Raw genomic sequence first — 23,955 nt, forward strand, 5'->3', positions numbered from 1 at the left:
CAACAAGTGGGAAAGAGCAAATTTTTGGGATCAGGGCAGGGGGATATTGCCAGTGGAGGCAGACCTTCTCTTCCTGACCCTTTTCTTCCCACCAGCAATCATTTTGTCCTATTTTACCAAAGGATCATGTAAAGATTGGGCCACCACATCTACGTGGTACCTGCCCACTAGGTTATTGTTTTTGCGGAGAACAAAATTTTAAAATTTATATATAATGTAAGGATTCTGCCAAAAGTTAGCTCATGAAAAAGATGGAGCAAATTCAAGCTGTATGTTGGTATTGGCGGATTTTAATTGTCTTTTGTCGTGCAGATTTGCCTGTGGAACAACCGAAAACAAATGTTTGGGTGACCTTAGCCAAGGCAGCCGACTCGGATACTATATGTTTGTCTAACTCGGAACCAGAAAAGCCTTTTTCAACCTGCCTGGTTGGTGTGCCAGTGAAAGAGTTGCCTTTGGTCAAAAAACAATCCGATGGTAAGCCAGGTGGAATTGACAGTGGAAACAATCCCTCGTTGAATTGGAACCTTTGGTCCAAAAAGCTTCTCAGGGCAGCATCTGATCCTCAAGAATTAGAAATCCTTGGCTCTTTGACCATGGATTTTTGTTTTACTCTGCTGCCTGTGCTGCCCCAGCCTGCTGCATCCCTGCCCTCTCTTCCCCCTCCTCACGCACCAGGGACAGCGCAACAGGGAAGAAAGGAAAAGCAGGAGATAAGGAACGACCTGTTGAGCATTTAAATTTTAAAAACTCAGTAAAATAATCAGAGGAAGCTTCCACGTACCAACTGCTGTCTCTCAAATTATTTTAACACAATTCTTTAGCCTCGGGGTCTGCCGTTTTTCTAGAAATCCGTTTTCCTTCTAATCTTCATAGGAGTACAAAAAAAATCTTTTAAAATTCATTTTGCCTCTCTACATTTGCTCTTTTTCTCTAGCTCATCCTTCCCTGCATCATTTACCTTTCTATGGCTCCTTTTCCCTTCTTTCTGCTCCACAGGACAAGAATTCACCTCTGCCTTCCCCCTTCCCACCACTTCTCCTCAGTGGCTTTTTCCCCCCTGACTTTTTAAGCACGTGCATCCAGTGTTTTTTGTGCCCATCTCCATCCCTTCCCTCTGACTGCTTCCTCCACCATAAATTGTTGTTTACGCATCCTTTACACCTTCCCCACATCCATTCTGCCTTCGCTGTCTCACATCTACTTTGAGGGATCAGCTGTGCCCGTCCAAGCTCTGCCCAGCTCCTGCCCTCCCCACAAGGCACCTAAAATCTCTTGATCACCCTCCTGGGCCTGAGGCTGGCATGGGAAATGTGGGGAAGCAGGAGGCATTAGGGTGAGGGAAGATTTATGGCTCAGGCCGGCCGCTGCTGGCACGGGGAGGCGGAGAGGAGAGGGGTGAAGAAAAGCACTTTATTTTTCCCAAAGTCTCGCTCCTAACACTGTGAAATTGGGTTTGGCCTTCCCCCCAGCCCCAGCCCGAGAGCATCCCCGCTCCTCTGCATGCCAATGCCCGCCTGGCTCTGACTGGGAGCACCAGAGGTGCGTTAATGGGTTTGATCTTTCCAAGGCTGCTGCTGGCCAAGGCAGCACTAAACACAGGGGAAATTATGCACCTTGCCCAAATCACATCATGTTTTCCCAGTCTTCCTGCTATCACTTCCTCCTTGCTCCAGGAAAGCAGAAAGGGCCAAGGTTTTAGCAAAGCAGGCACCTGGATGGGATTCCAGCCTTGCACACCAAAGCTGCCATTGAAAATAGGGGTGGTGAAACAGCTTTGAGGCAAGGATCCTGCCAAATTTAGCATCCAGCAGCCTGAATCCACAAGAGGATGAAAAGTCTTGATGAGATTGAATAAGCAGGGATACCTCACATCTCTTGACACGCTGTTCTAAATAGTAAAGGATTTAATTGGCACAGAGATTTAAAGAGGAAGCCTGCACATTTCCCTGGCTGTGGGAGCAGCCTGGCTCCTTGGTAGACCACCTGCACCTATTAATTCCTTTACTTTCAGACCTGTTGGAACTCATTACATCCCTCTGGGTGTCCAGAGTTGCCAGGACCCTGCCAGGGGGCTCAGACATCCTGGCATGCTGCCCAGAACACCTGGGGATTTGATTACGACCCCTGGAGCAAGTTACCAGCTTTGTATGAGGACCTGAAAGTCACACAGGTTTGAATGGCGTAATAACAAAATGATCACAGGGTGAAAATGTAGATTTTAGGATTTTTGGTACGGGGGTTTTGGGGACAAGATGGAGGAACTTGGGCGTGTCCAGCCTTTCTCCTTCTTCTTCTTGTTCTCCCTTTTCTGCTGTGATGCTGGCACTTTGGGATTGGTTTAGAGCAGAAGCTCACTGTCTAACACAGGTGATGGGTATTGGGAATTAAGTGTAAATATGTTATAGGTAGTTTGCAGTATAAAAGGGCAACACAGAGAGTGCCTGTGGCTGCCCTGCTGAGAAGATCTCGGAGATATAGATTCTATGGATAAGAATTAATAAACAACTTCAGGACTGAAAACTGAAGAGCTCTGAGTTGTTCTTCAGTTGTGTGGGCTGAAGCAGAGACATCCTGCACATCTGGGGGCAGTAATTAACAACCAAAACCCAAGACAGACCCACAGGTGCTACTCTAGCACCCAGGAAAACCGCCAGGTCAGATGAAACCAGAGCAGGCTGTTCACTGCCCACGTCCCCACGGACCTGGAGAAGCACAGATCACACCCAGATCCCCGCCTCCAGCAGGGAGCAGCGCCCACCCCAGCTCTCACAGAGCATGGAGAGCCACCATTTCTGTGGTTCTTGCCCAGTTTACCTCTCTGTCCAGGGGCTGCCGGAGCCACACCACGCCGGTGAGGCTCTCCACGGCGAAGAAGCGGCTGGCCTCCTCCCCGACCACCCCATAGACCAGGGGGTCATTGTCCAGGTCCCTGGCCAGCAGCTGGGCCACTGAGGAGCCTGGGAGACACAAAGAGGAGAGAAACCGTGAGCAAAACCAGGCAGAGAAGAGGAAACGCTGAAAGCACACAGCTGGTCAGAGGGCAGGGGTCGCAGACATCTTTTATGGAAAATCTTTTCTTTTAAGATTTTTCCTCCTGAGAAGCTGAGAGGCCTCAGAAACAAAATGTAAACAATGGTTATCTGCTGCTGTGGGATGCAACAGGTGCATCTGGGATTGGTCTCATGTGGTTGTTTCTAATTAATGGCCAATCACAGTCAGCTGGCTCGGACTCTCTGTCCGAGACACAAACCTCTGTTATCATTCTTTGCTATTCTATTCTTAGCCAGCCTTCTGATGGAATCCTTTGAGGATGGGGGGGATGAGGATGAGATTTCTCCTTGGCCACATGGATTTGAGGATGGGGTGGATGAGGATGAGGATGTGGATGAGGATGAGGATGAGGATGAGGATGAGGATGAGGATGAGGATGAGATTTCTCCTTGGCCACATGGATTTGAGAATGGGGTGGATGAGGATGAGATTCCTCCATGGCCACGTGGATTTGAGGATGGGGTGGATGAGGGTGAGGATGAGGATGAGGATGAGGATGAGATTCCTCCATGGCCACGTGGATTTGAGGATGGGGGGCACAGTCTGTGTGAGCCACCATGCCCCCAGATCCCCTGGCCAAGGAGAAGAGATGCCCAAATTTCATCCCTCTGGGATACTGAGGGAAGCTCCAGCAGAGCAGAGGGCAAAAAGCAGCAGCACAGTTTGGAGAGCAGAGAGAGCCAGGCAATTCCCAATCCATTGGTGAGACATCAATCACTGCTGAAATAATGGAAAAAGCCAATATGAGATTCCATTAATAAAGAATTAAATGATAGGAACATAATTAATGCCAGTCAACACGATTTTATGGAAAATAGAGCTTGTCAAACAAACCTGATTTTATTCTTTGATGAGAGTACAACTTTGGCAGATAAAGAAGAAATAATAGATTTCTGCGAGGCATTTGCCTTCGCCCTGAGTGACTTTGTGATTAAAGATTTAGTGCCCTAGGACATTGGTGAAGAACATTTTGAGTGAGGAGCTGGCCTGGCAGGTCCCAAGGCCACCAACCTCACTGGGGACATCACACTGGGATGTAAAATTGCTGAGGTGACACATAACAGGGGGGACCCAGCAGCCAGGTGAAGCCCTTAGAAATTTGAAGTCTTTTGGGAAAAATTTATTAATTCCAAGCATGCAAGGAGAGGTTGCACACCCTTTCTGCAGAGCCACGGGGCTCTTGGGGAAGTCAGGAGTGGCTTTTAGGCTAAAAAGCTGCTTCTGCCAAGGCTGCAGAGCTACAGCTGCTTGGACCTTCAGGACTGGACTCAAGAGGAAGACAAAAAATTCCAAGAGTTAGCAGAAATGCCTTTCCTTTAAAAGAAAAAGGCTTTAAAAGCTTGAACTGCCTCATCTATGACTAAGAGGAGTGAGATGACTCAGGCCATCTCGAGCACATCCACGGAGAGGACAAAATGTGATAGTGAGCAATGAGCAAGTGCCCGAACCCAAATTCCTGTTTGGAGGAGGAGCAGCGGTTTTGTTTTAAAAGGAGCAGCTAGGATGAACCGCTGGGGGGAAAAAAACCCCCAAACAACATTAATTCCACCAACAGGTGCAGTGAGTGAGGGGTGACAACCAAAGGCATTTTGGATACAGACAGAAACAAGTGGCTTTGTCCAGCCTGCGATCAGAGTGTTCACCTGCAGCGTTCCCACCTCTCCATGCAGCCAACCCCACGCATACCAAGCCCCTTCACTTTCTCAGACCTTGTAAAGGAAAGCCTGATATAAAACAAGGCAGCAGCTTGATTTGATGCTGGAGGATGCTCAAAGCCATCCTTAGCAAAGGTTCCTTTGCCCCAAGAGGAAAGAAAGACAGTCTCCGTGGCTGGGAAAGCCATAACTAGGACAAATTAAATCCAGGATCATGCCTCTTTATTCTGCCCAGTTTTATTTAAATAGAGAACAGGTTTCCACCCTTTACATCCCATTAAAAAAACCCAAAACAATCATTTGGTCATAATTTCCCTCCAGAACAGCAAATACTCCAAAAGGTCTTGGTTGCACATCTTTTGAAGATAAAGGATCTCAAAATTCTTGCTGAATAGGAAAACCTTGTGCCAGTTTTAATAGCATTTGTGGTCTGTGAGTTGCAAACCCAGTTGTACTAATAAATAAATAACTAAATTAACAATAATTTAATATTTAACTCTTCTCTCTCTGCACTGCAACGACTTCCAGGGAATTGAATTCCTAAATTCAGGACAAGCTGGAGAAGGAGGCAGGGCATGTATGAAATACAAAACTAACAAATAAATAGAAGACAAGAAGACACCCAGGCTTGAAATAAGACTTCACAATTGCTTTGCTCCAAGTTTTTTTCCAAGTTTCCCCCCTAAGTTTAGGAGTGTGGTATTAAAGCTTCACCACTTCCACCACCACAGCGACCAAAGTTTGTTCAGGTCACCTCCCATTGATTTCTTCAGCACCAATTTATTGCATTTATTGATTTTCTCCTATTTTCCCCCCATCATCAGGAAGGCTGGGCAGGGCCTTTCCAAAAGGAACAAATCTGACAGATTCCTCAGTTTCTCTGTGCTTTGATTTGTTAGAAACAACAACCTTAATTCGAGCTTAGACAGGGACAGCTCAGAAGCAGTGTGAGCAGGGAAAAACCCCATTTTAAACAAACCCTCCCAAATGAGGCACCAAAACCTAAGAGCTCTTTATCCCTTCCCCTTATCTCCCAGCCAGGCAGAAATCACCATCCTACTTCAGAGCACCTCGTTCAGAAAATAAAAAGCATTGCAAATATACGAAATACAGATCAAAAACAACAAATAAATAGGAGACAAGAAGAATCCCAGGCCTGAAATGGGAAATGAGACTTCACAAACACTTTGCTCCAAGTTTTTGCCCTAACTTTAGGAGTGTGGTATTAAAGCTTCACCACTTCCACCACCACGGTGACCAAAGTTTGTTCGGGTCACCTCCCATTGATTTCTTCAGCACCAATTTATAGCAGTGATTGATTTTCTCCTGTTTTCCCCCATGACCAAGAAGGCTGGGCAGGACTTGCAGCACATCCCAAAGGAGAACAGCTCCCATCCCTGCCCAGGGTGGTGCTGGAGCCTCCTGCAGCCCCAGCAAGGGCTGAGGGAACAGGGACAAATGGTCTTCCTGCAGCACAGAGCTATGGGCTCCATTTGTTTCCCCTCAGGAATCAGACAGGGCACTTAAGTGTCTTGATTCCAGCAGATAATCAGAATTTATCTCGTCTCCCTGTGCCTCCTTTCTCTCAATCACAGCTACTTCTCCCTCTTTTCTCGCACATACACAGATTTTCTTCTTGCTCCAAGTGTTGAACTTTGATTGACCTCAGGAGCCTTTTTTTTTTTTTTTCTTTTTGCTGTTGTTTTCTTCCTGATCTGGTTTTATTATATATATATATATTTTCTTTTTAGGTTTGGCTGTTTTCGGGGGCACTTTAGCATCCCATTGAGGAGCCCTGGTCTCAGCAGTTGCAGCTGTGAACATCTGCATTTTCCTTTACATTTTTCTTGCCCTTCCACTTTGCCAAGGAGGAAAGTGGGAACAGGGCCTGCACCCCAGCAGTTCATCTCCACTGGTTCTGCTCTCCAGAGGAGGATGAAAAGGGATAAAAAACAAACTCAAACCCAGTCTCTGGAAGGATCCCAGAGCTCGCGGAAGGTTCTGGAAAGTGCAGAGCCCCAGGGAAAGATGCAGGTGCTGACCCGGGGCAGCAGGAAGGGGCTGGGCTGGGATGGAGGGCAGACAAGGGGCAGGTTTGTAATTAATTGCCTAATAAGCTTCTCTTTTGAGAGAGCTGATTCATACCCATGTGGAGTTAATAGGAATTTCTGCAATGGCTTTTGGGCTCAGGAATTGAGGCATCAGCTCTGCTTTAATATGAAAAGCATTTTAATCCTGATTTTAACATTTAATCCTGATTTTAGCAACCGGTTTCTCCCCCAGTGAGCTCTGGGTCATTTGTTGTGGGCACAGCCACCACATTTTGGCTTCTCCACCAAGGCCACAAGCTGGCACAGGGAACCAACCCCTCAGCAACTCATTAACCCAGCAGAAAATCAGTTAAAAATCATTTCAGTACCACCACACTGAACTTCCAAAAGTAAAACTTCCACCACATTTCTGTGCCATTCACATTCTCTGGAAAAATCCCTCTGCCCGGGGTTTTTCTCCTGGGAAGGTGAGAAGCCTCAGAGAAAAGGAAAACAATTCTTGTCCCATTTGCTTCTCCTGTGTTGTGCTCATGAGGAATGTGTTTGGAGATTGTTTACCCACAGGTGATTGTTCCATTGGATTTCAGTGTGAGTTGTTTTCACTCTTTGGCCAATCAGGGCCAAGCTGTGTCAGGACTCTGGAAAGAGTCACAAGTTTTATTATTATTTTTTTAGCCTTCTGTCTGTATCCTTTCTGTATTCTTTAGTATAGTATCTTTATTCTTTAGTATTGTATAATAGTATAATAGAATATAGATATATCATATCTATATAATATATAGATCTATATATAGGTATGCATAATATATATCTCTATATATAGATATAATATCTCTATCTAGATTAATATAATATAATATAATATAATATAATATAATATAATATAATATAATATAATATAATATAATATAATACAATACAATATAATCAGTACAGTATAATATAGTATAATAAAATAATAATATAATACAGTATATATAGTATAGTATAATATAATAAAATAATTGTATAGTATATATAGTATAGTATAGTATAATATATTATAGTAAAGTAATTAATTAACCTTCTGAGAACATGGAGTCAGATGCACCATTCCTTCCTTTTTTGGGGCTTCCCTGCAAATAGAGTATGTTTTTTGGGCTCCCTTTTTTCCCTGTGAGGGAGATGGGCCAGCCCAGCCCCATTCCCATTTTCACCCCAGCACAGCCTCTCCAATCAGCCCAGTTCAGCACAGCAGGCTGGCCCCTCATCGCAGGGGATTTGATGGACTTGATCTTGAAATTCCAGCCCTGTTCTTCTCATTTGTCACCTGCTCCCTTTCCTTTGCCTCTAATTCATTTTCCCTTTCACCTCTCAGAAAATATAAAAAAAAAAATAAAAAATAAAAAAAGGAGGAATAGAAAGCTCTTCTGGAGATGCTTCCCCCAAGATTTTGAAAAGAAAAGATGAAGTGCCAATATTTCTGTGCTGCTCAGCAGCCTCTGAGCAATGAGAGGGAAAGAAAAGGAAGTAAAGTAAAATCTGGTTTCAGGCAGGAGGTCACAGGAGCTGCTCCCACGTTTGGAATGAGGCTTCCTCAGTTTCCTGCAGGGCACAAGCCCAGAGCTGAGTGTGCACAGAAAACCCTGATGTGGAGGGGACAATGCCAGTGTGGGAGAGCAACCAAAGCCCAGCAGGGCTCAGCACAGCTCTTGCAGGCTCCAGGTGTGACAGATGAGCAACGCCACGGCTGAGTCTCACAATTAAAAGGCAAATATTATGTATTTATGTTAAGTTTTATGGATTTATAGTTATATAAATTCAAGGAAGTAAAATTCCATCACTGGACAGAACTTTGGGAAGGTCTAAAGGATTAAAAGGTGGAACCTCCATTGTGTGGATGAGCAGCACATGGTGGGGAAAATCCTCTGCTCCCAGCACTGTAATGTTTTCTCTATTCAGTCTTCTGTATTATTTTTTATAAGGTTTCATTAAACCTTTGAAAATTTTTGGATTTTTTTTTTTTTAATTTTTTGAGGATCATTTCTCCCCAGGGTCCCTCCACCTCCATTCCTGCACTCCCTGGCTGAACCAGAACTGCAAATCCCCTGATGCCGAGGCTCTCTCCCAAAGCAGGTGTCTGGTAGCTCATTCCACAAGCACAGCCTCAACAGATCCTCCCTGACCTCCTTCCCACAAAGGGCTCCACCACTTGAGCCAAAACTTTCCAAGGGACTTGGCCAGGGAAGTTTCCACTCCTAAAATTCAATGTGAGCTCAGCGTTACACGTTCCTCCTTCCAGCTGCTGGTGGGGAGCACCAGCTCCTCCTCTCCAATTCCTGCACTGCAGAGCCAGCCAGACACCAGCACCTCTTAGGAAAGGCTTTCACAATAAATAAATTTTAAAAAAAGAAAGATTTTTTTCACTAATAGTGCGAGGAAAAAGCCTTGGACCAGCTGGTGCAGGAACCACGAGCTGCTGTCATGTATGGCAGGGAAAGGAGCCAAACACAGAGGTGACAGGAAAGAGGGAAAACAAATCTGTGCAGTCAAAACCATTTCTGAGGGAGTTTGTCAAGCTGGGAAGCGAAAAGCACAGCAGAAGAGTTTCTCCTCAGATGCTCTGAGACAGAGCCTGTAATTTCTCTGCCGTGTTTGGTTGTTTAAGTGGGGACTCAGAGTGGAGGCAGAATCCGTGAGCAGAGCTGACAGCCAGTGGGTAAACCTCAGAGAGAGGCACTGCCTGCCTTGCCCACAGCTCTCAGAGGTGCTTAATGCTGTTTAAAAGGGCTTTCAAAGCTGTGTAAGACAGGCAGAGCACAGCACAGAAGAGCTGAGCATCCCCATTTACAGAGGGCTCCTCTGGTTTGCTCAGGACTGATCACTCTGGTTAACCCTACAACACAAATGAGGGGAGGAAAACCACAAAAATATCAATGGCACACTGAAATTTCTGCACGTTATCATTAAAACACTCCAGAGGCTCTCCTGGCAGACGCTGTGCATGCAGCCCCTGGCTGCTGCCATCCTCCCCATTAAAATCAACATCTGTGTCCATGGTTAACACAGAGTAAATGCCCTCCAGCAGCCTTTAGAGGTGTGAAAGCAGCACAGGTACCACACAGGCTCTCCAAACCCACCTTGAGCGGGTGTGAAAGCAGCACAGGTACCACACAGGCTCTCCAAACCCACCTTGAGCGGCTGTGAAAGCAGCACAGGTACCACACAGGCTCTCCAAACCCACCTTGAGCAGCTGTGAAAGCAGCACAGGTACCACACAGGCTCTCCAAACCCACCTTGAGCGGGTGTGAAAGCAGCACAGGTACCACACAGGCTCTCCAAACCCACCTTGAGCGGGTGTGAAAGCAGCACAGGTACCACACAGGCTCTCCAAACCCACCTTGAGCGGGTGTGAAAGCAGCACAGGTACCACACAGGCTCTCCAAACCCACCTTGAGCGGGTGTGAAAGCAGCACAGGTACCACACAGGCTCTCCAAACCCACCTTGAGCAGCTGTGAAAGCAGCACAGGTACCACACAGGCTCTCCAAACCCACCTTGAGCAGCTGTGAAAGCAGCACAGGTACCACACAGGCTCTCCAAACTCACTTTTAAACATGTGGCTTCGTGCTGGTGCTGGGTCTGCGCAGGGCATGGAGAAGCTGAGGGAGATGGGGCTGCTCAGCCTGGAGAGGAGAAGCTTCAGGAAGCCTGAGCCACAGACCTTTGTTATCATTCCTTTCTTTTCTATTCTTAGCTAGTTTTTTGATGAAATCTTTTCTTCCATTCTTTCAGTATAGTTTTACTATGATATATATGATAAAATAATAAATCAGCCTTCTGAAACACGGAGTCAGGTCCTCGTCTCTTCCCTCATCCAAGAACCCCTGTGAACACCATCACAGACACGAAAGAACACAACGTGGGCTTGTTGATTTTTCTAAGGTAAAAAGGGACTTTTTATTTTCTGTCTCCAACATTTATAGATTTCTAAAAGTGACAGTGGATTGGAGGGTGACAGTGCCACCTCTCCAATGACACTGGACAAACCAGCAGCCCATCAAATTTCTCTTCTCCCATAACAGAATGCAAAGCAATGAGTTATTTATATAAAGTGTGTGAGAAAGTTGTCCAAGAATGCAAATATCAGAAGGCTGAGAAAATCTTAAAAAACCAGGGTGACACTGTGGAATCTCCAAACCTGGGTTTGGGACATTTGGGAGTTTGTCACTATTGGAGCACCTGGCCTACAATCAAGATTTAAGGAAGTAAAATTCCGTCACTGGACAGTACTTTGAGAGGGTCTAAAGGATTAAAAGGTGAAACCTCCATTCTGTGGATCAGCACATGGTGGGGAGAAAAAAAAAAATAATCTGCTCCCAGCACTGTACTATTTTCTCTATTCAGTCTTCTTTTGCATTTTTGATAAGGTTCCAATAAACTATTGAAATAGTTTTTGAAGCGAGGATCATTTCTCACACTGCCAAAGTCACTGGTGCACCTTAGCACTGCTGCAGCGCCTCCAAACCTGCCTGGACAAGAGGGAAGAATCCCAAAATGCTCATCCCTGGGCAATTCCCTGACCAGCAGCACCCCAGGCTGCCCCAGCATGAAAGAGGGAAGTAAATAAAATCAAATAAAGCACCCAGGAGATAAGAAAAGGAGCAGGTGTAAAAGGAGGGGTTTGGGTCTGTTAAGGTATTTCTGGTGAAAAAAGGGTTCCGGCTCTTAAAAAAAAAAAAAAAAAAACCTTAAAAATAATTTCCTCTCCAAACTGCCTGGTTGCCTCATAATTACCAAGAATGATCACAGACCCATTCGTTTGATCCTGAAATTAATACATCATGTTCGGAACCATATAGCATTAATTTATCACAAGATTTATTAAACTTGTACTTTTTTCCTAATGAGTTTTATGCAAATTCTCCTCCATCCATTGTTTGCCCCCTTTATTTAAAAAAAAAAAAAAAAAAAAAAAAGTTCCCTTGCAGAAGCTGGTCTGTCAGAAAGTCTCATTGACTTTTATTGGTATCTGTCCTTCTCTCCTCATGCCCACAACAGGAGGGGGAAGGAGAGGAGCTCCAGCCTGGATGGGATCCTGTTCACACCCCTAAATATCAGGGGAATCCTGGAAAAACCCCAAATATCAGAGGAATCCTGGAAAAAACCCAAATATCAGAGGAATCCTGGAAAAAACCCAAATATCAGAGGAATCCTGGAAAAAACCCAAATATTGGGGGAATCCTGAAAAAAACCCCAAATATCAGGGGAATCCTGGAAAAAACCCAAATATCAGGGGAATCCTGGAAAAAACCCAAATATCGAGGGAATCCTGGAAAAAAACCTAAATATTGGGGGAATCCTGGAAAAACCCCAAATATCAGAGGAATCCTGGAAAAAACCCAAATATCAGGGGAATCCTGGAAAAAACCCAAATATCAGGGGAATCCTGGAAAACAGCCAAAATATTGGGGGAATCCTGGTAAAATCCCAAATATCGAGGGAATCCTGGAAAAAAACCTAAATATTGGGGGAATCCTGGAAAAAACCCCGAATATCAGGGGAATCCTGGAAAAAACCCCAGATATCGGGGGAATCCTGGAAAAAACCCAAATATCAGAGGAATACTGGAAAAAAAAAACCCAAAATATCAGGGGAATCCTGGAAAAACCCTAAATATCATGGGAATCCTGGAAAAACCCTAAATGTCTGTGGAATCCTGGAAAAAAACCGAAATATCAGGGGAATCTTGGAAAAAACCCTGAATATCAGGGGAATCCTGGAAAAATCCAGAATGTCAATGGAATCCTGGAAAAAAACCCAAATATCAAGGGAATCCTGGGAAAAAAACCTAAAATATCGGGGGAATCCTGGAAAAACCCTAAATATCATGGGAATCCTGGAAAAACCCTAAATGTCTGTGGAATCCTGGAAAAAAACCGAAATTTCAGGGGAATCTTGGAAAAAACCCAAATATCAGGGGAATCCTGGAAAAAACCTAAATATCAGAGGAATCCAGGAAAGCCTGACTAATGTAGCCCTGATTAACACATCCGACACAAAGTTGGAACCCTAAATCCATAAAATATCCTTTTCTAATTAATTTCTGAAGCCATGAACAGCCTAGAAAGAGCAAGGGGTGTTGCCTTTGTTCCTTCCTGTCTTCTACCCAACTCCTTCAAAAAAATCTTCATTTTTAAAACTAACTTTCACCTTCTAGCCAACTCCCTCCAAAAGTGTTCATTTTTTAAACTCACCTAGACCTTCTGCCCAAGTCCCTCCAAAAATGTTCAGTTTCTAAACTAACTTAGAACTTCTACCCAGCTTTGTCCAAAAATGCTCATTTTTTTAAACTAACTTTTGGAGGGAATTGGGTAGAAGGTCTAAGTTAGCTTTAAAAATGAACATTTTTGGAGGGAGTTGGCTAGAAGGTCTAAATGTTCATTTTTTAAACTAACCTAGACCTTCTACCCAACTCCCTCCAAAAATGTTAACTTTTAAAACTAACTTAGACCTTCTAGCCAACTCCCTCCAAAAATGTTCATTTTTTAAACTAACCTAGACCTTCTACCCAATTCCCTCCAAAAGTTAGTTTAAAAAATGAGTGTTTTTGGAGGGAGCTGGGTAGAAAGTCTAAGTTAGTTTAAAAAAATGAATGTTTTTGGAGGGAGCTGGGTAGAAAGTCTAAATGTGCATGAGCACAGAAAGCAGGAGGGCAGAGACCAGCACATGCAGCCCTTGAGCTCAGTGCTTCTCCTTGGCCTCATCTCACTTTCTAAAAAACACCACACCAGGGCAAACAGGAGAAGAGCAGAACCCCAGAAATGGATTTAATGAGGTGCTTTGCTGCTTTGGTGTAAATAAATGATTTATGAGTAAGGCGACACGTGCAGGGTTTTGCATTTTAGCCAGGCGCGGTAACGTAGCTCCGCGTTAATTAGAGAAGAGAAGCTGCTCTGCAATTACTATGAGGTGGGAGATAAAGCTCATTAGGTTGCAGTGCCCAAGGACTGCTGGACACCTCTGGGGTGTCAGACACCCCTGGAACTGTAAGGCAGGCACATCAGCAATGCTAATGGAGAGCTCACAGGGTGCTGGGGGCTCCTGGGGACTTCTAAAGGCTTTCTAACCCAAACCTCCTGCCAGGGGACATCTTCAACCAGAGCAGGCTCCTCAGAGCCTTGTCCAACCTCACCTAGGGATGAAGATGCCCTACTGCCAAAAAATCCTTGCTTAACTTAATTTAAATCAACTCTCTTACAGCCTGAAGCCATTACCCCTTTTCCCATTGGAGCAGGCCCTGCTGAAAGCCCCTCTGCTGAACTCCACCAACAGCCCCGCCAAGCTGAGGAGCTGATCAACGTGAATGGGGGGAGAGGCAAAAAAACCAAAACCGGCAACGAAACGAACATGTCAGCAGATTCCACTTTGCGCGAGGGAAGGGCGTTCATTCGCGTCTCGCTTGAAATCTCATCTGCGCCTCACAAAAGCTGAGCCGTCCCCAAAGCTCTCACTCTCACGGGGAATACAAACCCTCCTCTCGTGCTACAGCTCCTGCCCAGCTGCTCTGCTCTCTGAATGGCTCGGGGGAACAAAAACCCAGCCGTGCCCAGCCCAAATAGCACAGGGTGTTTGGCTCCAAAGCTGGATGGGGTACCAGCATCCAAATCCACTATTCCTGAGAGGAATTGTGGGTTTGCCTTCACAAGCAAGCTGGGGTAGATAAAACTAGCCCTGCTGGGAGATAAAACCAGCACTGGGAGAGAAAAGTAACAACGGGAAGGGGTCCACTGATTGATAAATGGAAAAAGAGATTTGCTTTTACAAATAAACTTTAGGTTTGCTGATCAATGAAATTAAGACATTGAAAGATGAAAGAAACAATGGGGAAGAAAACCCCCTAAATTCCATAAGAATTAAAAATTAAAAGGGAGGGTTGTACATTAGAGGGGAATCTTTGGGATCAGGTGTTTTGGGAAGTCTGAACCTCTCAAGTGCCTCAGCCAGTGGGGAAAGAGAGAAGGGAAATGCAGCTGGAAAATTGGGATAAAAAGGAGGCTACGTCCTCCAAAAATTTGAGAGATCCCAGGGAAATGCCCATGGCCTCTCCCTGTATTCGAATAAAGCCAAAAAAGGACTCCTCTGTCTCGTTTTTGGACATAAACCTGTGGTGCCTGTGGATTGATTTCCCTAACATCACCAAGGCAGAGGAAATGGAGCCAGCGGTCAGGTTTGTCTGCAGATCTCAGCTCCGCGAGTGAGCCGGCCTTGGGCTGTCACCGTAACTCTCTGAGGTTTCACAACATGCGCTGGGTGATGAATTCTGCCTCGTTATAATGGAGATGCAGCGAAATCCCTTCCGGATTTATCTCCCCAGGGTTGAGTTAGTGCCTCCTGATCTCCAAGATACGGCTGCAGCAAAAGCAGGGCTTGAGCAACGGGGCAGGAATCAGAAACACAAGGGAGACGGTTTTGGAAAGGTCACATTTCCTCCTCCTGTTGTCATCCTATTGCAGGGGTTCCATGCTGTTGTCTCCTTATCTCAAAAGTTTCATACCTTCTTGGTGTGGTCTCCTTATCTCAAAAATTCCAAACCTTCTTGGTGTGTCTCATGGGCAGCTCTCAGAGCACTGACTCTTTCTTCTCAAAGCAGCCAACTGACCCCAGTTCCCTTCTCAACCCCACCCCCCTCTTTTATAGACTCTTCTTCTCACTGTTTGCAGCTGTGGCCTGCTAAAGTCAGGCCTGCTCCTGATCTTGGATAGTTCTCCCAGCTGCAACTCCTTAGGGGTGAGATTACTCTCTACACTATCTTTATTTTCTTGTATTCTATCCCCCTACATCTTCCTCCTTACACCATGGAGTCGTGGCAGGATTTGAGTTGCAAGGGACCTTACAGACCACTTTGTTCCAGGGACACCTTCCACAATCCCAAATTGCTCCAAGCCCTGTCCAGCCTTGCCTTGGACACTTCCAGAGATGGGGCAGCCACAATGAAAGCAACAAAACCTTTGAGAGAACCAAGAGGACCTCAGAAGTCTCTCCTCAAAGATGACAGACACCTGTAGCCCATCAACCCAGCTTCTCCAGGCTCCTGGGCCTGGCGACATCTCAGACAGAGAATTTCCTCCCATGCCTCCCTCTTTGTCCCTCTGAAATGCCACAGAGGAGGTGTGGGGACCCTTGGCAGGTGCTGTGTGAGGCAGGAGCTTATCTGCAGCCCCGGCAGGGCACGCAGTAAATTGCCTGTTGATGAATGAGGCTATTTAGGAGCCGCTGGTTATTAATGAGGCCGACGTGCAGAGACATTGAGGAGCAGCCCCACGTCCCATTGTCCCCTCCCTGTGAGTAATGGAGCACCTCAGCTACAGGGCTCCACTACCAGCTTGGCCTGCTCAGCAGCAGGAACAAAACAGGGCCCAGGGAAATGGATGGGGAGCGCTGCACTGGTGGCTCCAGTGTGCTGATAAAGCCAAGCTCCTCTGGGAGAAGTTGGGCAAAGCTGCAGTCTTTAGATGGAATTAAACATAACCCAGTGACCAAGGCTGTCCCACTCATCCCTGTGAGCTCCCAATCTCTGGTCCTGTGCAGCAAACCCACCCCAAAACCAGGGAAAAGCCAAACAAGAACAAAGGGAAATGGATGGGGAGCGCTGCACTGGTGGCTCCAGTGTGCTGATAAAGCCAAGCTCCTCTGGGAGAAACCAGGCAAAGCTGCAGTCTTTGGATAGAATTAAACCTAACCCAGTGACCAAGGCTGTCCCACTCATCCCTGAGAGCTCCCATCAGCCTCATACATCTCCAATCTATGGTTCTGTGCAGCAAACCCACCCAAAACCAGTGAAAAGCCAAACAGGGACAAAACAGGACCCAGGATATGCATGGAGAGTGCTGCACTGGTGGTTCCAGTGTGCTGATAAAGCCAAGTCAGGCAAAGCTGCAGTCTTTGGATGGAATTAAATCCAACCCAGTGACCAAGGCTCTCCCACTCATCCCTGAGAGCTCCCACCAGCCTCATACAGCTCCAGCCTCTGGTCCTGTGCAGCAAACCCACCCCAAAGCCAGGGAGAAGCCAAACAGGGACAAAACAGGGCCCAGGGAAATGGATGGGGAGCTGATGGCTCCAGTGTGCTGATAAAGCCAAGCTCCTTCCAGAGAAGTCAGCCAAAGCTCCAGTGTTTAGGTGGAATTAAACCTAGCCCAAGGCTCTCCCACTCATCCCTGTGAGCTCCCACCAGCCTCAGACAGCTCCCAGTCTCTGGTCCTGTGCAGCAAACCCACCCCAAACCCAGGGAAAAGCCAAACATGAGCAAAGGGAAATGGATGGGGAGCGCTGCACTGGTGGCTCCAGTGTGCTGATAAAGCCAAGCTCCTCTGGGAGAAACCAGGCAAAGCTGCAGTCTTTAGGTGAAATTAAACATAACCTGATGACCAAAGCTCTCCCACTCATCCCTGAGAGCTCCCACCAGCCTCATAGAGCTCCAGCCCCTGGTCCTGTGCAGCAAACCCACCCCAAAGCCAGGGAGAAGCCAAACAGGGACAAAACAGGGCCCAGGGAAATGGATGGGGAGCTGATGGCTCCAGCGCGCTGATAAAGCCAAGTCGGGCAAAGCTCCAGTCTTTAGATGGAATTAAATCCAACCCAGTGACCAAGGCTCTCCCACTCGTCCCTGAGAGCTCCCACCAGCCTCATAGAGCTCCAGCCCCTGGTCCTGTGCAGCAAACCCACCCCAAAGGCAGGGAGAAGCCAGGCCCAGCAGTCCGAGGTGCGAGCAGCCGCGGTCCAGCCGCACTCACAGCCTGGAGCACGGCAGGGCTGATCCCTGCCCAAGCCCAGGAGGCTCTCACAGCGCCACTGCCTCACTCTGCACGTCAAAGATGTCTAAACACGGCCAGGAGGACAATGAGTGAGAAATAAAGAGGCTGTTTATGGCGGGAGGAAGCCTTGGAGCAGAGCTGCACAGCGGCTGGCGGCAGAGCGAGGCAGAGCGCGCGAGCACACAGCTGTGAACTTGTTTCTGAGTTAATACACCCACGAGTGTTTTTTCTTCTCCTATGAAAGCACACTCTTCTGCAAACAAACATCTGGAGAGCTCTGTTACAGCTGGACCATTATCCCCAGTGGCTGGGGCATTCAATTAATTTAGCCTTTCTCATTTGCGAGTTGTCTGCAAATAGACTCGGCTTTGCAGGAATCTATTTGTTATTTGAATATACCCAGTGAATGGTTTATTAAAAACATATTTCAGGCCCAGGATTTCTCACTAATTGCTCCTACAACTGTCGCTCTGAGTGCTGGCAACTGGCAGCTCACCCCACAGAAATGGTCACCGTGGTCAGGTGGGAATGCCTTTGCATTTTGATGGAATGGAATCTGCCTCTGGAAAGAGCCTTCCGAGGGGTTGTGGAGGCACCTGCACAAAAACACATCCTCACACGAACACACAGCATCCAGCCTGCCTCAGCTTCCCAAAGAAGCACTCAACAGCTGCTCCAGTGCTGTGATAGAGGTGGACAAAATCTTGTTTCTTCATGTAGAGTAGCTGAATCTTTATTATACACAGATTATTTTTATATGGTATTAAAATGTACCTGTGTTTGAATTTAATAGGTCAGCAAATTACTGACAGTTTACTGGTTGGCAGTGCTCAGTGTGCGTGTTTATTAAATTTTTTTCTTTCTAGATTACGTTTGTCACAGACATCTTTTATGAAAAACCCTTTCCTTAGGATTTTTCCTCCTGAGAAGCTGAGAGGCCTCAGGAACAAAATGTAAACAATGGTTATCTGCTGCTGCTGTGGAATGCAACAGGTGCATCTGGGATTGGTCTCATGTTGGGTGTTTGTAATTAATGGCCAATCACAGCCCAGCTGGCTCGGACTCTCTGTGCGAGACACAAACCTTTGTTATCATTCTTTCTTTTTCTATTCTTAGCTGGCCTTCTGATGAAATCCTTTCTTCTATTCTTTTAGTATAGTTTTAATGTAACATATATCATGAAATAATAAATCAGCCTTCTGAAACATGGAGTCAGGTCCTCATCTCTTCCCTTGACCAAAAGCCCCTGTGAACACCATCACAAATGTTTACTTTTTTTTCCTCACTATTTCTCACTGGATAGGCTTTTTATTAATATAGGTGCAAACTGTTTTCTCACAGAAGAGATTGGTTTTTATTCTTATGATTCTATTCTCAAAGGAACTTCTCGGGCTAGTAGCTACCTTAGCTGGAATAGCAAGGTCTGATTTTGTAAGGCTTTTCTAAGGTTTTACATATATGTAACGGTGATATATGAGATGTCCTAACCCAAACCATTTTAGAATTCCATGATTCCCCTGTCCAAGGTGGCCTGTGAGAGCCTGGCTGCTCTTTCTGCAGGCTGGGTCAGAGCTGCAAGGGGTGGCTGAGCCTGCACAGCCCTCCTCACACAGTGCCCACATCAGCCAGTGCTCAAAAAAACACCCCCGAGTCACATGGAAAAGCAAATCACATTTAAAAATAAACAAAAAAAGGCCTGCACACCCCTCCTCACACAGTGTCCAGATCAGCCAGTGCTCAAAAAAACCTCCTTCAGTCACATGGAAAAGCAAATCACATCTAAAAATCCAAACTGAACACAGAACTCCATGCTCAGTCCCAGCTGCTGGCTTGTTTGAAAGCAAAAAGAAAGCAATCACTGAGGTTTCACAGACTGTTCTAAAAGTGGAAATTTATGAAGAGGAAAGTGAGCCAGTGAGTCCCAGTTTTAGGCTTTTTTCTTTCAATTGCTCAGAGTGAAGACTTGATTGGGGGAGAAATGGGCATTGACCACCAAATTCAGCATCTCCCTGCTACATGTACACAGATGTCACACACATCCATTTTTTTTCCAGCCCCTTTGGAGCAGCAGCTCCAGCTCCCATGCCAATCCAGCCTCTTGTAGAGCTGAACTTTTCCTGTGTTATTGAACCATTTCTTGGATGAAGAAAACCCTCCCTGCTCTTTCCACCTAACATTGATTTCCAGCCCCTTGGCCCCACTGAAGGACTTTATGGATCTCCCTAAAGGAGTCTTGGTGCATCACAGCTGAGAGATGAGAGGCCCCAGAGGCTGCCAATCCCCATGGGATGAGACACAGCTAAAAACCTCAAAAAAACCCCCCCCCAAAAAAATTCATTCCACCAGTCCAACCCCAAATAAATTCATTCCACCAGTCCAAAAAAAACCCCGCCAAATAAATACATTTCACAAGCACTTCCATGCAATGTTGCTTTGTGAGCTGCCATCAGCAATAAATGCACCTTTTTTTCCTCCTTCCCATTAAAAGAGAGCCATTCTTCTTTTTTTTTTTTTTTTTTTAAACCCTTTCTTAAAGGTTGTCCTTTATTCTAGCCCTTGTTCTTGGCAGGATGCAGATTCCCTGGCCTAGTAACTCCCATAAATACCTCAAATTTGGGCTGAGATTGTATCTGTGCTTATTAAAGAGTGATAATAAACCTTATCAATCAAGAGTGAACGCAAAAGGAATAAGGAAAGGATTTTCCTAGGAGTGAAAGTGCAAGAAATTCATAACCAACTTAATACCTGTACCAATATGAGATAGTCATGAAGAATCTGCTTTAGAACCAGTTTGACTCTTTCCATAAGAAAAAAAAAGAGGAGAAAAGAGAGACCCTGGGGGGCTCCATCACCCCAGGTATTTCTCATACAAAACCCCTGCTTCTCTTTCAGGTTTTGGGATGGCTGTGGGATAAGTTTATTTATAATATAACTATAACTATAACTATAACTATAACTAACTATAACTATAACTATAACTATAACTATAACTATAACTATAACTATAACTATATATATATATAATAACTAAACTCATATGTATATATATTATATTTATATATATTATATTTTTGTATATATACAAAAATATAATACAATATAATATATATTTACATTATATAATATATATGCTTATATCTATTTATATATAGAAATATATATACTATCTATAGAAATATATACTATTTTGTATATATTTTATATAATTTTAAACATTTATTTATATGTATTTATTGTATAGTAATGTATTATACAATATATAACTACAATCTTCATATATTTTATAATATATATTTATTATATATTATATATATTTATAATATAATAATGTATTATAAAATGATTATTTATTATATAATAATATATTCTACAATGAATAGAATTATAAATAATAAATATATTTATTTAGAATTATATATAATAAATATATATTTATTTAGAATTATAAATAATTAATATATATTTATTTAGAATGATATATAATAAATATAAATATATTTGGAATTATATATAATAAGCATATATTTATTCAGAATTATATATAATAAATATACATAATTATATATAATAAATATAAATATATTTGGAATTATATATAATAAATATATATATTTGTGCTATAATAAATAAATTATAAATAATAATTATTTATTTTTATATATTCTCCCCTCCCCAGTGAGGCTGATGACAGGCACAGGAGGAGCTGCTGAGGAATAACAACTCCAGGCATTTAAGGGTGCAGCGAGTCCTGGAGCAGGCAGAGGGAAAACACCTTGCAGGAGCTGCTGTGGGCTGGATGGCAATTCCAGGCCCACAATAAAAAGACAAAAAGTCAAATAAAGCTGCCCAAAGCAGGATGAGCTGGGCAGCTGGAGAACAGCCCTGGAGGCACAGCCCACCGTGGGCAGGGACGAGAGCCGGGCCCACGAGCAGCTCCACACCTTGGGATGCCCCAAAAGGATGCTCTGGGATCAGCCGCTTTCCAGGAGAGGCTCTCCTCTGCCGAGCCCGTTCTCAAGGCCCCAGACACCCCAAAGAGGAGCGTGTCTGTTGGGGAAGATCCCCTGGAGGAGGCAAAAGCTCTCCAGCAGCACATCAGGACGGGCTGGCGGTGCACGTGCTGCTCGCGGAACAGATCAGTCCCGACAGGGAAGGCTCCTGGGCTTTACACTCAGGGCAGCACCAGTGAGTAGAACCAGTGAATCATTTATTCAGTCAGTTCCAGCCTTCCCTAACCACGGGCTGTCTGACAGCAGCCCACAGATTTCTCTGGTGTATTCTTATTTAAGGCAATAATCCCTGTGGATAATTCTGAGGCTCCGGCTTGTTTGCAAAGCGCAGACTATAAAGATGTCTCAGAGATGTTTCACATGTTCACTGTGCCCTTTCTCCCCTTGTCTGAGCCATCAGATCGAGTTTACAAGCCAAACAGGGGTAATTCCAAATCAGGAGTTTGCTTTCTCTTGGCAACATCCACAGAATGCTCTGTGGTGGTGCTCACAGGGGTCCCAGGACGAGGGAAGAGATGAGAGTCTTGGCTCCGTGGTTCAGAAGGCTGATTTGTTATTTTATGATATATATTATATTAAAAGAAAATTATATATTAAAACTATACTAAAAGACTAGAAGGATTTCATCAGAAGGCTAGCAAGGAAAAGAAAGGAATGGAATTATAAGAAAATCTTGTGACTGGCCAGAGAGTCCGAGCCAGCTGACTGTGATTGGCCTTTAATTAGAAACAACCAACATGGACCAATCACAGATGCACCTGTTGCATTCCACAGCAGCAGATAATCATTGTTTTTCTTTTCCTCTGAGGCTTCTCAGCTTCTCAGGAGAAAAAATCCTAGCAAAAGTGTTTTTTCATAAAATATGTCTGTGACAATGCTCCTGCCTCTGACCTGTGTGGGACAACGACCTGCACAGCACCAAAGGTATCTGCACACTAAAATTCACCCCCCAAAAACATTTTCAACACCTGTCCAGCTTGTCCCAGGGTCAAAGGCAAGAGAAAGACCCTCTAGGGTGAGTCACAAGACTATGGATGGTGACAAACTCACTGTTTCACTGTTTGGTGCCTTCCAGGCTGATCTGAGTGGGTAACAGGTCTGGAAGGGAACAGGGATAATAAAACACACAATAAATTCTGAAATTAAAGTTTCAAGAGAAAACACTCCAACTTCCCCTTCAGGACAACAGGCATCCTTTTCTCTCCCTTGCACATCCTTCCAAGCTCTTTTTCCCTCCCCTCACTGCAGCATCCAACACCTGCTGCACAGTGCATCTCCCCTTCCCTGCCTTCCCAAAGCACTCCTGTGCTCCACACACACATTGCCACGTCCCTGCAGACACCCAACACCCAGGTGACAAACACATGTTGGGCCAGGAGGAAAGGGGGAGCAGAGAGGAGGCAGATCTGCAGGCTCTGACCCCCTCCTCTCCCTCGTTATGGATGAGGGAAATTAGCTGTGACACTCATTAGCTGCAGCTCCTAATTAGTGAAAATTAATATTGGTTTTGATAGAAGTGCTGGCTGAAGCTCTCCCAGGCAAAGGCATTATTGACCTTGTTATCCTGTTCAATAGCAAGTTACAGCACGGAAGCTGCTTCTCGTGGACTCGACAGATTGCAGCTGCCTCCCACCCTCCTTCCCTTTCCCTACTGGCTCCAAGGGACACCTCCAGCCCCTGCAGAGCCCCCCCAGCCCCACGGGCACCTGCGCCCGTGCCCACAGCGTCCCAGGCCTCCCCATCCCCGCCTGCACCCCAAAATCCCAATCCCCATCTGACTGATGGTCCCAGGTGCTCCACGTCCCAACAAACTGCAGAGCCGGCAGAGGAATTGCTCCCCACCACCTCCACCCACAGCAGAAATAGAGGAAGAGCTGCAGGGCAATTAAATGGAGTGACCATCTGATAAGGGAAGGAGTAGGGGCAGCATTCCTGGACCTCTGGGATTCCCCACCCTTGGGAATCCCACGGGCGGCAGAGCACCAGGCACCAGCGAACACAAAAGGAAAACATTTGCTGCCAAAGTGATGCACAAAACTCCCAGCACAGTGCGTTATTCACGCATTAATAACAATAAAGATGTCAGGCTGCCAGATAAGGAGTTATCTCCTTCAGAGCACAATTAAGGATGCCATTATCCAAGCACCTGGGGCCACTTGCGCACGGTTTCATGGAAAGCAGGGATGAGCCCTGCCTGGCAAAGGACCTGCCACCCGCAAATACTGACCCTGCACCTTGTTCAGAAGAGGCTGTGTGCAGATCCATGACAGGAAAGCTTCTTTTAGAGAGCATTTTCCACCCCTGGGAGCAGCGTCCCAGCGAAAGCTCCCTGGACAGCAGCACTGGGTGCTGGATACACCAAGAGCAAACCCACAATTTGCTGGTCCTGG

General features: G+C 45.4%; 1 protein-coding gene across 1 annotated transcript in view; it reads right to left on the reverse strand.

Annotated features, from left to right (window-relative positions):
• CDH23 (cadherin related 23) overlaps window positions 1–23,955 on the reverse strand; it is a 204,863-nt gene that overhangs the window by 170,321 nt on the left and 10,587 nt on the right. Inside the window, 1 exon segment of the mRNA XM_059477689.1 lies at window positions 2,818–2,960. Within this exon segment, the coding sequence (XP_059333672.1) occupies window positions 2,818–2,960 (143 nt within the window).

The sequence above is a fragment of the Ammospiza nelsoni genome, chromosome 8, assembly GCF_027579445.1.
Source record: "Ammospiza nelsoni isolate bAmmNel1 chromosome 8, bAmmNel1.pri, whole genome shotgun sequence".
NCBI lineage: Eukaryota > Metazoa > Chordata > Aves > Passeriformes > Passerellidae > Ammospiza > Ammospiza nelsoni.